At 34.5% G+C, this 15529-nt stretch overlaps 1 protein-coding gene across 1 annotated transcript; it reads right to left on the reverse strand.

Annotated features, from left to right (window-relative positions):
• Positions 1-5809: 5809 nt before the first annotated feature.
• Positions 5810-12330, reverse strand: LOC139846782 (GDP-L-galactose phosphorylase 1-like). Its single transcript, XM_071836313.1, has 8 exons — positions 12277-12330; positions 8253-8365; positions 7972-8075; positions 7825-7884; positions 7500-7742; positions 7194-7379; positions 6752-7000; positions 5810-6241 (listed from the first exon to the last, which is right to left on the reverse strand). Exons 1-8 carry the CDS (start codon positions 12282-12284, stop codon positions 5888-5890), a joined length of 1317 nt encoding a protein of 438 aa, XP_071692414.1. The 5' UTR covers positions 12285-12330; the 3' UTR covers positions 5810-5887.
• Positions 12331-15529: the final 3199 nt, after the last annotated feature.

Below are 15529 nucleotides of genomic sequence, written 5' to 3' on the forward strand. Positions count from 1 at the left end.
TATTATGATATACTAATATATCTTAATATGATATATATACAATTAAATGTCGTTACAACGATAATCGTTACATATATGTCTCGTTTCGAAATCATTAAGTTAGTAGTCTTGTTTTTACATATGTAGTTCATTGTTAATATACTTAATGATATCTTTACTTATCATAATACCATGTTAACTATATATATATATATATATATATATATATATATATATATATATATATATATATATATATATATATATATATCCATATATATGACATCATATAGTTTTTACAAGTTTTAACGTTCGTGAATCACCGGTCAACTTGGGTGGTCAATTGTCTATATAAAACCTATTTCAATTAATCAAGTCTTAACAAGTTTAATTGCTTAACATGTTGGAAACACTTAATCATATAAATATCAAATTCATTTAATATATATAAACATGGAAAAGTTCGGGTCACTACAATTTATTTACAGAAAAGTTGCAGCTTAATCAATCACTTGTTGGCTCTAACAGCTCATCACCAAGTTGGATAAATCGTATTGCAAAAACAGGCCTCGCACGGGCCGGAATTTTCGGAGCTGCATTCGTGTCCGCAGGTCGTGCGGGCACGCCCATTGGATCACAGGAAATCCCAAGTTTTTGCACCCCCCCGCGCGATAGTAGGTGCTAGAGTAAAATATGGCATAAGGTCTTGACATAGGTTTGGAGAACTTTTATACCTCTCATAAGTCTATCTCCACTCCTATGTGGGACAAGATGCATTCCACTAGATTTTCATATTCTTGCATCAAACACACAACATTGAGACTCGATATCTCATTCACATTATATCCTTTTTGGACACACTTTAGCTCGTTTTAAAGTCCTCATCAAGGACTACAAAATCCACTAAATAGCTACTAATATGTATTACGTTATCATATATTAACTAGTTAAAGACCCGCGATTTCGCGGGTTTTATGAAATGTCAGAATTTGATAAAGTATTTGTTAGGTTGATTAGAAAGCAAACAATATTAGATAAACCACAAAGAGTTGTGATATATTCAATATGATAAATAAACCTCATAATATGTTGCACATATATAACTATCAAAGGGTTGTAATAAGAAATGCTTATGAGTAAAAGTACATACGAAGCTGAAATTTAGCCATTTTTTTTATCATGGCTGGAAATACTAAATAGATACATATATAACTATTTCATTAGCATGAGCGTCACAAGAATTGACCCATTATATGGGCCCACGAATTCGCCGGAGATTTTTTTAGGGATGAATCACCATTGACTTGTATGAATCACTATATCTTGTATAGTATTTGTTAGGTTTATAATAAATTGATTCAATTGCAATAATAGTGTTACCTGCCTTATAATCAATGTAGGTTTTTTAAACCTAAAAACAATACATATAAAATAAGATTGAAAGTGCAACACTATAAAAAGGCTAACATCCATTTCGTCAAGAAAAGACCCGCGAATTCGCGGGATTGGTTAAAAAAATTGTTGTCATAAAGTAAAGCATAAGGTTTCATGTACTCGTATCTTTTCTTTGATTTCGGAGTATATGATATGTAATAGATACTTTTACCAGGTACTTTCATACAGTAAGTGGCAACAAATACTTTTACAAACCACAAATACTTTTATCAACATATTGTACTACTACGAAATCTACACAATAATATTAATGGGTCGTGCATTGCACCGGTATTTTGTTAACAATTGCTAATAGGTTAACAACACAAATTACTTGATATTAAAGTTGTAGTAAGGGTAAACACAGCCAATACTTTTATAAAATTGCTTGTGGATGGTAAATATATGCATTACAATCTAAACCCAAGATTTAGACCCTAAACCCTAAATCTAAACCCAAAACCCTAAACCTAAACTTTAAACCCTACACCTTAAATTTAAACGCTAAACCCAAAACCCTAACCTAATCCCTATATACTCTAAACCCTAACCCTAACCCTAAACACTAAAATATAAACCCTAAACCTAAACCCAAAACCATATACCCTAAAATCTAAACCCTAACCTAAACCCTAAACCCTAAATCTAAACCCAAAACCATAAACTCTAAACCCTAAAATCTAAACCATAAACCCTAAACGCTAAATATAAACCCTAAACCTAAACTCTAACCTAAACCCTAAATCTAAATCATAAACCTAAACTTTAAACTCTAAACCCTAAACCTAAACCCTGAACCCTAAATCTATACCCAAAACCCTAGAATCTAAACCCTAAACCTCAAACCCTAAATATAAACCCAAACCCCTAAACTTAAACTCTAAACCTAAAATCGAAACCCTAAACCCTAAATCTAAACCAAACCCTAAACCCTAACCTAAACCTTAAACCTAAACTCTAATCTAAACGCTAAATCTAAACTCTAAACCTAAACTCTAAAGCCTAAACCCTGAACCTTAACCTAAACCCTGAACCCTAACCTAAACCCTAAAAACTCTAAACCCTAACCCTAAACCCTAAGCCCTAAAATATAAACCCTAAATCCTAAACCTAAACCCTAAACCTAAACTCAAAACCCTACATATTGTAATAAATTACTTGATTAATTATAAAAGCCGCACATATTGACACCTATAATGAGAATTTTAATGTAATCCTTGAATGCATGTAAAATCTCTGAAACCAAATTAATACCTTATGTTCTATAAATATCGAACCCCTCGATGCTCCAACCTTATTTCATTTATTTACTCTGGTGTTGCGTTGCTACTCGATGGATGCTATTAAATGAAAGAATAACTTATTTATTCCCTTTCACTCTTATGTTTATGAACAAATTTTATTATATTGTTTATATTTGTCTACATTATCACCGCCATTGAAATTGATATTTGAGAATGAATTTAAAAATACATATACGTAGATTTATGGTTTGAATTAGACAAACAACCATAAACAAACTTTCATTAAATTAAAAATACCAAAAATACACTAAAAAACAGTTGTACAATGCGATTAAACATACCGTAGCCCAGATTTTCGATTTGATTTTCGATTTTGTGATGGTAGAAAGGCATACACAAATATATCTTATTTGACACAATAATACTTATGAGTTGTGCGGATCAGCCATATCAAAAATGGCTCATTTAATTATTTACGGCCCCACCAAGTTTGCGACCTTTAAACTTAACAATAGCAGTCACAATAGATTAATATAACTTCAACATTGAACATGAGGAATCACTGGAACTCCGGGAGTGTTCCCTCATGTAATAGTGCACTATATGTATCTGCCAGAGTCAATTGAAGATAGGATAACCTGCAAGATAACATAGAAGAGGCGTTACTATCGATACATTCATGAATGAGAGGAATGTATCAATAGTTATAGATCATTTGCACCTTCACCTCATCTGACCCATTCTATTTTTGCTCTAAAATACATATTTGACTATATTAATTAAGAGCATATAAGCCAAATGGGTACATTAGACACTATGTAAACACGGAGCATTAATATTTTACATGAGTTGGATTGTCACCCACCAATTACCATCAAGAACCCAAGTGAGTGAAAGTACCTGACCGTCGATCATGCACAATAACAAAAAATCTTATTTGTATGTTTTTATTATTTTTCATAAACAATAACAAAAAATCAATTACTTATAAAAGATAAGTCACATATAGTAACCAAAAAAGTAATAATTTTTATCTTCTCGCAGATTGCAAGTTCAACCATAAGTCCATTACAACTTCACAATTGATAGCCTACATAATTTTTACCTTCTCGCTGATTATCTTCGTATGTCCCTAATAACGCACCTACCATAATCGAGAAAACACTTGATCCATAAACACACCAAAATATTAATGTAATAATTTTGAAGTTGTCGTCATACTTGTTTTGACCCGTTAACCCAGCTGAAGGACCCACTCTCACTTTGTTACCCTACCACCATTGCATCAAGTTAAGGCCCATACTATCAACCCATGATACACACACAATTTAAATCCAATAGTAGTGGTAAGTTATAAATTGAATAGTAGTGGTAAGTTATAAATTGAGCAGTAGTGGTAAGTTATAGTAGTAAAAACGTAACTTACCGCAAGTAAATTGTTGAGGTGGTGGTAAGTTATAAATTCGGAGTTAGGTCCTCTTAAGAGGCAAGTGTAATGGCAACATTGTAAGCCTGAGAAGACTTGGTGTTATAAGAAGTAGATGAACTGCTTGATCCTTATTCATCTTCATTAATTTATCCTTGTTTTAACCCATTATCCAACCCGCCCATTTTTCCACCTCTATCAAGTGCTTATGGGCTTCATGCCTTCATCGCAAGCACACCAGCCCTAAGAAGTAGTATAAAAAGATACAAGAATAAATTTAGACCAGCAAATTTTAAAATTTTTATACATAACCTTTGTGAATACCTGCAGTAGGATGATTACAATAATAACTCAGTAGTCCATTAAAGTCGATCTGCCAAAAGCACACCCACAGAGGCTCAGCATGATCCACAATGTTGATGAAAACAAAACTGTAACTTGCACTTATAACATGTGTAGTGAAAAATACTCGAGAAAGATGACTGGACCAAACACCATGACCTTTCGTACAATTCGCAAGTTCTAACCAACCCCATTATCCCATTTGTATTTCGAACTTGCACCAAAACAGGTATTGAGCAATAGAAATGCCAGATAGATAGATACCTGGTCAGATAAGAGGTCATGGTCAGATAAGAGGTCATGACCTGTTCACTTACGTCCCTTCCTTTCTGATACTCGTGAACTCGATCAATAAAAAGGTCAGGTTACATAAGATTCAAGGAAATAGATGCATTGACCCACGCTGCAAGAACATAAAATTCAACCTAGAATACGTGACCAGCAATTGCTTTATAGACAAATCTAAATTTTATATAACAAAACAAATTAAAAACCAAAGGATGAAAATGCACCTGAGTGCACACAACTGTGAATCCATGTAATCAACATCAAAAGCAACAATGTTTTTAACAGTCCTGTTATGCATAACAAATTTCCTACAAATATCAAATTTATTTAATACTAACAGATAAGTAGCTAAATCTTGATGGCTTAATCTTTAGCTTGGTTTCCACCTGGTAAATTCGATACAACAAAATAGGAAAGCAGCAACTTAAACCACAAACTTAAAGTTAGATGGACTATATCTATTACTGACTGCATCATAATCTCACCCTTACCAATCCCGTTATCCATAAGTATCCTAATTCTGAAACCGTGCAACCCTAGCAAGTTTTGAACAAGCAAAACATCATATAAAGTCAAAACACCAAACCCTAATTACCACAACTGCTAGATAAACCACAAAGGTCTGGAAGAAGAATGATAGATGAAGAAGATAGGTCTGGAAGAGATGAAGAAGATGAATTGATTTAGGGATTTAGTCTATAAAATTTGATGGGTAAGGATCCGAAATCCGAATAGATGTCCTTAAATTCCGCGTGTTTTTTTTTTTTTTTTTTTTTTAAGGGTATAATTTTGATCAATAATGATTTATTAGCTAATATTTAAATGAATGATTAGGGACCGTTAGATTAAGAGATATTATGCTGTAATTTTCTAATCTAACGGTGATTAAGGAGGTTTTGAAAACAATTATTAACTAATCGAGACTCTCTTTTAATGTATATATAGTGAATAGTGATAGTGATGTGTTCAAAGTTTGGTAAAAACCATTTGTTTTATCCAAAATTTCCAACACATATGTCCAATATTCAATGTACACATAAACATGCATTACAAAGTAAAACAGGCTCCAAATACAAATCTTGTATATACAACAGCAAAGCAAGCCTCATTGGGTTATTTAAGTAAAAACATAAACTTTTCAACAAGGTACTAGTCTGATTTGCCAAAACTACTCCTAGTGCTGAACCAGACATTCATGCTTCCCAGCCACAATAGCTGCCTGGTGAGCCCCATTGCTAAGGCCATCAACGTCTTCAAGATCTTGCTCATCCTCCTCATCAGGCAAGCTCATACTCTCAGTAACCGCACACGAAATAGCTTCAAAGATGGTGGCTATCACTTCTTGAAACCTTTCCTCAGATAACGAAACCTCTGCAAGAAGCCTCCATGCGTTATCCTCGGTTGCACCATAGTAGTCTTCTTTTCGTTTCAACACCATGTGTCCGCTAATCTCCCATACGGCTGGGTTCACTTGTGTGTCTAAAAGCTCGCAACTCACTTCACCTAACGCTTGTTTCTCAGCATAACACTGTGTTTCCATTAAATATATTAGCCAAAACATTAATCGGTCAAACTTGGTCAAACACTAGATTACATAATAATAAAAACCAACCTGACCCATTTGAACCCATTCAAAAATCTGACCTGTTTGACCCATGACCCATTTCAACCCAAAACTGTTTTGACCTGTTAGCCAAACCGACCCAACCTGACCCGTTTGCCGGGTATACGGTACTTGGTTTTTGCAACTCGGAGAGTAAACGGCGAGAAGTCGGTCAAACTTGGTCAAACTCGGGATTACTCGAAAAACCGGTCAAAGTCAAACTTGGTCAACATCTGAGTACTCACCGAGTTGTTGAGTACTCCCTAAATTGGTCAAAATCGGTCAAAGTCAAACTTAGTCAACATCCGAGTACTCCCCGAGTTGCCGAGTACTCCCTAAAAAGTACCGACCGAGTATCCGAGTAGCGATTTTGCAACCTTGGTAAGGTATTGTAAGGGACATTGTATGTAAGGTGTATTGTAAGTTATTGTGTACCTGAGGTAGGAGGAAAATGCGTCGACCCGAATCCGAGATAAGGACGTTGTAAGGTATATTGTTGTCTTGAAGGCATATGCATGAGTCGGAGACGGCATTTGACAAGTCTTCGAGTGAGTATCCACCCTCGAAGACAAGACCTCTAACTGGGTATTTAAGGATCTTGGAAATAATTACTCCGCCTTTAAAGTCGGTAATCTTACTAGTTGGAGCTTTTTCAATTGGAAACGGTACAGCCAAATAGTAAGCCTGAAATGTATATAATATAAACAACTGATTATTTGTATTTAAAGTGATTATCATGCATTGTTTACAGTGTTTCAGGTCAATAATATGTATCTAAGTTTAACCAACTGAACATATAATTTGTGAAGTAGCACTGTAGCAATTATTAGTTTGGAAATACGCATACAAAAAAAAAAGATCAAGGTAGATTATGAACCTGAAAGTGTAGGTGATTAATAGTAGCAAATGCACCAAGACTATTGTAACCCAGACGAAAGTAAGGATTTTTAGCTTCGGATGCCATGTAAAGTGCAAGCAACAAGCTTTTGTGGTCAATCATTTGGGGCAAACACTCCAAAATTCGAGGTATCAAAAGCACATGTCCATATTCAATTGGGCTCACCTATTGATTTAAAACAGCATATTAAATACATTATACAGTTGGCTCATAGTGAAATAGAGATGATAATATGATATCATTCAGTGGGATTTCATAGCCTAGATAGAAATCAAAGTAGCTTACATTAATGGCAACAACACTAGGCGACTTTTCAATATCAATTGGAGCATTTGGATAAAACTTGACTTCACCATCTTCACTTGATTCAAACTGAAAGAGGACTTCTTCCTGCCCAACTTTAGTGAAGTTGAACTTGCTCCCATCAAAAGGCTGAAGAACTTTATCCACTCGAAACTCAGTTGGACGCTTCTTTAAGTGACGACCCTCGTTTAACTGAGCAACAAACCCATAATCTCCCGGAATCACCTGTAAAATCACATATATATATCGTTCATTCCTCACACTAACCATTCATAAAACACTAAGAAGTTACGCTCAACGGTTCTACCTTCATTTCGCAGGCAGTAACATCATATCGAAACAGCCCCCTCTCCACACGATCCTCCCACTGTAGAAACAAACCATATTAGCTTAAAAATATAATCAAAAACCCTAAAGATTAAATGCATTAGCTTTTCAGATTCAAATATATTACCTCTCCAAGGAGTAGAGAATCCAAGAAAGCAAAAGGAGGTTCCTTTTTATCACTAGATTCAACCTTATCTGATTTTCCAAAAGCATACAAAGGTAGCTTTGCACCTACATTAAATCAAACCCCACATCAATATAAAGGTATCTTAAAAGCTTAATGAAATTTAAATCATCCAAAAGTTTATAAAGTTTTCGAATTTCATTATAAAAAGCTTACCCATACACCCTACTAAGAGAAAACATGAATATAATAAAGAAAAAAGGTGAAGGCATTATAACAAACACCTGGTAGGCAACAATCTCTCATGCAATTACGACCACACCCACCACCATTCACACCACCTTCTTCCACATCTTCCTTTTGATAATTGGAAACAACAGTAGGAACCCTCTTAATCCTCAATGTTAGAAATCAGGGTATGAATTGACTGCCGGATTCGTTCTTGAATCGTGTGTTCACTTTCTCTATAAAGTATTTCGACCCTACGATTGCCTCGGTTGCACGAAATCTTTACAGGGATAAGACAAGAACGCAATCAGTGTTTTTGGCAATGAAATCACTGATCAAATTGTTAGAGAATATGTGTGTGTTTTCTGTTAGTTAGAATGAAAGCAAAGTCCTCTATATATAAGAGGTGAAAAGGTGCGACAAAAGGATGTAACCTTTCAATGTAAATATGCAACCTTTCAACGAAAAGATGCAACTTTTCGTTTAAACCTTTTAGAGAATAACATCCCTCTTCATGAAATGATGTAACCATTCATGGTTACCTTTCATCAAAAGATGTAATTTCCAAGACCTTATTGAATTAACTCGAACGAGCGTGCACTCCGCACTCTCCAAACTCGTCATTGAGCTTAATTCGATAAGCCTTTGCTTTCTAGTAAATCTCAATTAACTAAAATGATTGTTGATAACACTAAAATCACCAACAAATCCCCCCCATTTTAGTGTAATCCTTGATTTACTAAATAATTAAACAAACAGAACAAACTAATGCATAAATGGAAATGTTCATGAAGAATTGAATTTCCACTTAGTATAATATTTACGAGAATTCGAAAATCAGGGTGTTCACGAAGAATTGAACCCTTCAATTCATATGAAAACTATAAAATACTATACACATCAGTTTCTTACATATCCCTAAGACAATCTTGACACTATTATAAGCCATGTGTCCCAATCCTTCAGTGAACATATTGGCAGCTAAGTCCAAAGCTCCATTGAAGCGGCAAAACTTCATGTTCACATAGGTAGTTCTTTTACATCTTGCACCCGCATTTGCAATTTTTCAAAAGAACTATTAAGAAGTTAAACTTCAACCTAACTCCACTTACGGGTCTAAACACATACTTTGGGATCAGAATGTTTATGTGTTTCAATCTTCAGAAAGTAAGCTTACCTCATTGAATTCAGCTCCTAGCGTTGTACTAGAAGGGAATTGGGCGTCTCACTTTGGAAGATCTGGTTGGACTTCAATCCCATAACATTAGCCAAATTGCGCGCTTCCGGCAAATGTTTTTATCTAGTGATTTGCCAAAGTTTGTTGTGACCCAACAAAATCCACATATATCACTCCATTCGTGATCACCTCACGAAACACAATTTGTCTAAGGCATAAGTGTCTAGACTTTCACTCGTTCAAATACATGCCTTAGTCACAAGACATCCCATCACTAGGGATCACCATGAACTTTAATCTCATTCATTATGACTTCAATCAATTTTCCTTTACAATCCTTTTATCCAAGGATTTATCAAATTCTTACTTACCATAAGAAACACGCGTGTACTCAAAGTTAATTGATTGATCAGTCATTTACATGTACATTTTTCACAAGTCACCAATGTAAACCTATAATTGTACACCCTTGATAATGTATCCCCATTATCATCATGTACACAATTATTCTTATTACATTATATAGTGAGATTATTATTATAAACATACCTTAGTCAATCCACTTCTAAGACCAAGCAGACATGACAACAAATGTTTATAATGTCAATAATCACAACATCAATTCTTTGATCCAAGATACATCATCTATACCAAGTGTAAAATCCAACAACTTGTAGATGTATAATTCCTTGATCAATAGTAAACTGAATACATTTTAATAAACTTTAAGGATTCACATTGTGAATTAAACCATAATCCATGGTTGGCTTCTACAAGTATTAAAATACTTAAGCCGCATCACTATGTATTATTCTAGACCTTGCTTGATCTTTCGAACACCGTGCTATATTGGTCACTTGATGTAATCACATACATCATACCACCAATTTTCAAAGCATTAATTACCCCAGAATTTGAAGACAATTAAGCAACATCCAATCCTCATTCAATATCAAAGCATATTTGTTTCATTAAATTATACCATCTTGATATAACGGTTTGTGTACATAACTCACATAAAACCAATGAATAAAAACTTATGTGGTTATGTTAGTCATTAGGTATCATATCTTATACCATATTCCATGATAGCATAATTTTAAAATCAATACTATACTTGTTCAACTATCAAGCAACATGGGAACTAATTCCATATTACAATTGTGAGAAATATATATCAAATATTCAAATAATTTGTCTGGCTCCAGGCACCTCATGTTAACGAACACAAACCATACCCGTTTGTATATACAATATCACTCCCATGCTTAGATCAATACCAGAGTAACCGACAAAAAACAAATTTTTACCCTTTTTGTCAAAAGTATGATATGACCATACAATATTTGTTAAGATAAAAAGGTGCCAAATCGTCTCATTTCTTTCCAAAAGGTAGAAATGGTTCACGTTTAAGATTGTACTGAAACAATCTATATTCCAAAACATATAACGTTGAGTAATGAAATCATCAAACTTGAAACTGAACATATTACGCAACTGCCATGATACAATTCGCTATATGGATGCAGACTGATATGTATAGTCCATGATCTAATTAATAACATTCCCATGGCATAAATCCCATTAAATTAATATTGGGATTCAACAAAACCATATATTATATATTATGATCATAATCCATGTACGCAATTATGAACATAAATTCATCCCTTGCGTTGATCTAACATCTTGAAATAATTGTTTAAAGTTAAACCAGAAAACGCGTACCGTATTTACTTCCATTATTTGAGTGTTAACGCCTTATCGGATGTGACCACTCCTCTTAATCGTTCTAAATCTCCTTCATACAAATCAGCGTTAGTTGTCTCACAATTTGGATCTTCATCCGTCAGAGAAATATAGGAGTTCCACAAAGTTAATCTCATTGATATCTGAGAAAAATCATATAGGCCAATGACCCTCTCAATCCTATTTTGGTAGGCCAATTAACACGGTTAAATTGTAATATAACCATGCAGGAGACTGTTTTCTCCATTCAAAATTAATTATGACATCATCAAGAAGCCAATAACATGTATTCATGGCATATAACCTTCTGGCTTCTATTATTCAACCACTTCGTTGTGGTATTTGATAATTAAATAATATCATTAATTCATATTATAATCCCATATTATGAATTCCATATGATGTTTGTGCCATGAGGCCACCGACGGAACAATTAAATGAATTCCATAAAGCCATGTACAAAACATATCACCACTGACATCCACAATTAACTTTAACAATGATATCATTAATTCTATCATTGTACCGATCAAAGGTTCATCAACAACAAAATACTTTAATGTTGTTATATCACGTTCTTAGATTCGTCATCCATGATGATCACGAAAATACTTTATAGATTTGTTAGAAATCAGGGTATGAATTGACTGCCGGATTCGTTCTTGAATCGTGTGTTCACTTTCTCTATAAAGTATTTCGACCCTACGATTGCCTCGGTTGCACGAAATCTTTACAGGGATAAGACAAGAACGCAATCAGTGTTTTTGGCAATGAAATCACTGATCAAATTGTTAGAGAATATGTGTGTGTTTTCTGTTAGTTAGAATGAAAGCAAAGTCCTCTATATATAAGAGGTGAAAAGGTGCGACAAAAGGATGTAACCTTTCAATGTAAATATGCAACCTTTCAACGAAAAGATGCAACTTTTCGTTTAAACCTTTTAGAGAATAACATCCCTCTTCATGAAATGATGTAACCATTCATGGTTACCTTTCATCAAAAGATGTAATTTCCAAGACCTTATTGAATTAACTCGAACGAGCGTGCACTCCGCACTCTCCAAACTCGTCATTGAGCTTAATTCGATAAGCCTTTGCTTTCTAGTAAATCTCAATTAACTAAAATGATTGTTGATAACACTAAAATCACCAACACTCAACATCTTCTCAATCAATCAAATTCAATACAAATGGTACGTAAAACTGTAAAACCCTAAATTAAGAACAACTAGGCTATAATAAAGGTAAGAAATTGGAGCCCACAACCACCGCCGGCGAGGAAAAGAAGGTCGGAAGGACTACCGCCTTCAGAAGGCAAAGCCCCACGACCACCGTGAGTAGAAGGATTGCTTTCAATACTAGTTACAGATGAAATAGATCGACCGTACGATCGGGCATGTAAAAGTGACCGCGGTGAACCGTAAATAGCCGTGATGTCTACAACTTTATGATCCCGGGTTTTACCCCAAATTACACACGATAAACAACAACAAAACAATTGGCCTGAATTTGATGAAAATTGAATGGGTTGGTTGTGAAGGAACTGAGGATATGAATGAGTGTATATATACAGATTTGAATGGTATTGATTTATGGCTGAGATTTGGTGATGACGAAGCTGAAGGGTGTGAGTGGCGCTGAATGAATTTGATGTAGTCTTGTTGCTCGCGTAAATTCAAAGGTGGGAAAAAGAACACACCAACACCTTTTTCGTCGCTTCCGCTAAATGAAATTCCGTAGTATTTAATTATATTTATATTAATCTAATTAATTAATAATTAAATTAAATGCTTGAGTGTATATATATATATATATATATATATATATATATATATATATATATATATATATATATATATATATATATATATATATATATTTTTTTTTTTTTTTTTTTTTTTTTTTTTGCAGAAAATTAAATATATTATTAGAAAGTCTTCATCAAAACAATGAGTGAAAAACAAAGAAACATCTTACAATAGCATAGTCAATCGGCAACATACACTACCAACAAAAACTAACTAAGCCGAATGACATAACAAAATTGTGATATACTCCCCCATACATGAAGTTGCCAAAAGGAAAACTTTAATGAATGATTAATGATCCGAATTGCTTCTGCAACATAAACAACCCATCACCTAATACAGACCAAATGAATTTGTTTTCCTCATTATTGTTTTTTTTTTTTTCCGACAAAAGATAAAATATATTATTTCAAAAATACACACCCCTGGACTGGATTTGCCCAGGCCCAGCAAAACAAACAAATACAAATTCCAATATACAAAAACAATCACAAAAACAGCCCAAACCAACCAACCTACATACACAATTTATTACCCGATACAGATAACCCCCACATATCTGCAAACCGAAATACAGCTCTACTATGCTTGACTTTAAAGGTCAAACATTTACATTTAACAAAATCCTGAATATCTTTGCAAATAGCATCAACACTCCTCTTATCCAGCTTGAATATTCTTTTATTCCTCTCCTGCCATATACCATATACACAAGCAGCAAAAACCACACGATTTGCCACATTCCAGATGTTCTTTGAACCCGGATATTTTTCCAAACCCAATAAAATGCCATGAAAGTCATCTGGAAGACCTCTGAATATCAGTTTCTTCCTCAATTCTCCCCAGACTTTTACACTATATTCACACTTAAAGAATAAATGACTAATAGAATCCTTAACTTTCCCACATAATGCACAGCTGAAACTATTATTAGGGTTCCATTTAGCCATTCTATCTTGAGTATTAAGTCTGTCAAGCACTGCAAGCCATACAATAAAAGCATGTTTGGATTCAAAACCTTTAAACCAAACCACATTATACCATGAAACCATCCCCTATTCTCTCTAAGATCTCTCCAAACCTGCTGAGTAGAAAAAGAGACACTTTCCTTCATTAGAAATCCACACATTTACAACTCTGCCATTCACCAAAGTACTACCAAAGTGATGTTTCACCTTATCTCTTAAATTTAAGAGATACTTCCACCCCCAACTATCATTACTTGCAGCTGACACATCCCAGAAACTCAAACCTTTTAATTTTATCAAATTCACCCATTTGCTCCATAAAGATTCTTCTTTATTAATTATTCTCCATATCTGCTTCACAATTAAAGCCTCATTCCAAGGTTTCAGAGGCCTCAATCCAAGACCCCCTTGATCCTTTGGCACACAAACATCCTTCCAAGCTACTTTAGCTTTCCCCTTTGATGACTCAGCCTGGGCCCACAAAAATCCTTTAAGCAATTTATCAATATCCTTTACAATACCATCTGGTAATATGTACACAGATGCCCAGTATGTTTGCATAGCAGTAAGGACTGAAGCTACCATCTGTAATCTGCCAGCATAAGAAAGCTTCTTCATTTTCCAATTATTAACTTTGTTTTGTACCATATCCACTAAACTTTTGCACTCTTTTAACCCTAATCTTTTTGCAAGGAGGGGAACTCCCAAGTACTTCATAGAGAATTTACCAACTTCAAATGGTAATATTTGAACAATCCTGTTTTGCACAATCCTTGAAACACTGCCAAAAAATATTGTGCTCTTACTTAAATTAGGGATCAGGCCTGAAACTTCACCAAAACTATTAAGAACCTTTTTGACAATCTGTACTGATCTCATATCACCATGACAAAAAACTAAAAGATCATCTGCAAAACAGATGTGAGTCAACCTCATAGCCTTACATTTATAGTGAAATTTGAACCCACTCCCCTTTTTAGTGCCCTCTGTAAGCATAAGTGACAACACCTCCATGACAAGTGTAAAAAGGTATGGTGACATAGGATCACCCTGCCTTAACCCCCTCCCACCTTTGAAAAAACCTTCAATACCACCATTAATACATATTGAGAAAGAAGTACTAGTAACACAAGCCATGATCCATCTCACCATTTGTTGGTGAAACCCAAAGTGAATCAAAACTTTTTCAAGGAACAACCAATTGACTGTATCATAAGCCTTTTGTATGTCTATCTTCATTGCACATCTCTTAGGACCACTACTTCTGTTGTACCCTTTTAATATCTCCTGGGCAACCAAAATGTTATCATGAATTGACCTCCCAGGAATGAATGCACTTTGGTTGCAACTTACAATTGTATCCAGCCCTTCTTTCAACCTATTAGTAATTACTTTACTAATGCACTTGTAAAGTACATTACAGCATGCAATTGGTCTGAAATCAGAGACCTTTTGTGGAGTATCTATTTTAGGAATCAATGCAATGAGGGTAGCATTCAGTTCCTTCAATAATTTTCCACTAGAAAAAAACTCTTTAACTGCAGTACACACATCCTGCCCTACAATGTTCCATGCCTTCTTAAAGAAAAGAGCAGAATAACCATCAGGGCCAGGGGCCTTATCATCATCAAT

The sequence above is a fragment of the Rutidosis leptorrhynchoides genome, chromosome 5 (assembly GCF_046630445.1).
Source record: "Rutidosis leptorrhynchoides isolate AG116_Rl617_1_P2 chromosome 5, CSIRO_AGI_Rlap_v1, whole genome shotgun sequence".
Classification (NCBI taxonomy): domain Eukaryota; kingdom Viridiplantae; phylum Streptophyta; class Magnoliopsida; order Asterales; family Asteraceae; genus Rutidosis; species Rutidosis leptorrhynchoides.

Bases quoted from the DNA above. Each gene is read 5' to 3' on its own strand.
- LOC139846782 (XM_071836313.1), bottom strand. The intron at 7,743-7,824 runs GTAGAACCGTTG...GTGATTTTACAG, and splicing joins TTACTGCCTGCGAAATGAAG to GTGATTCCGGGAGATTATGG. The intron at 7,001-7,193 runs GTTCATAATCTA...TATACATTTCAG, and splicing joins TTAATCACCTACACTTTCAG to GCTTACTATTTGGCTGTACC.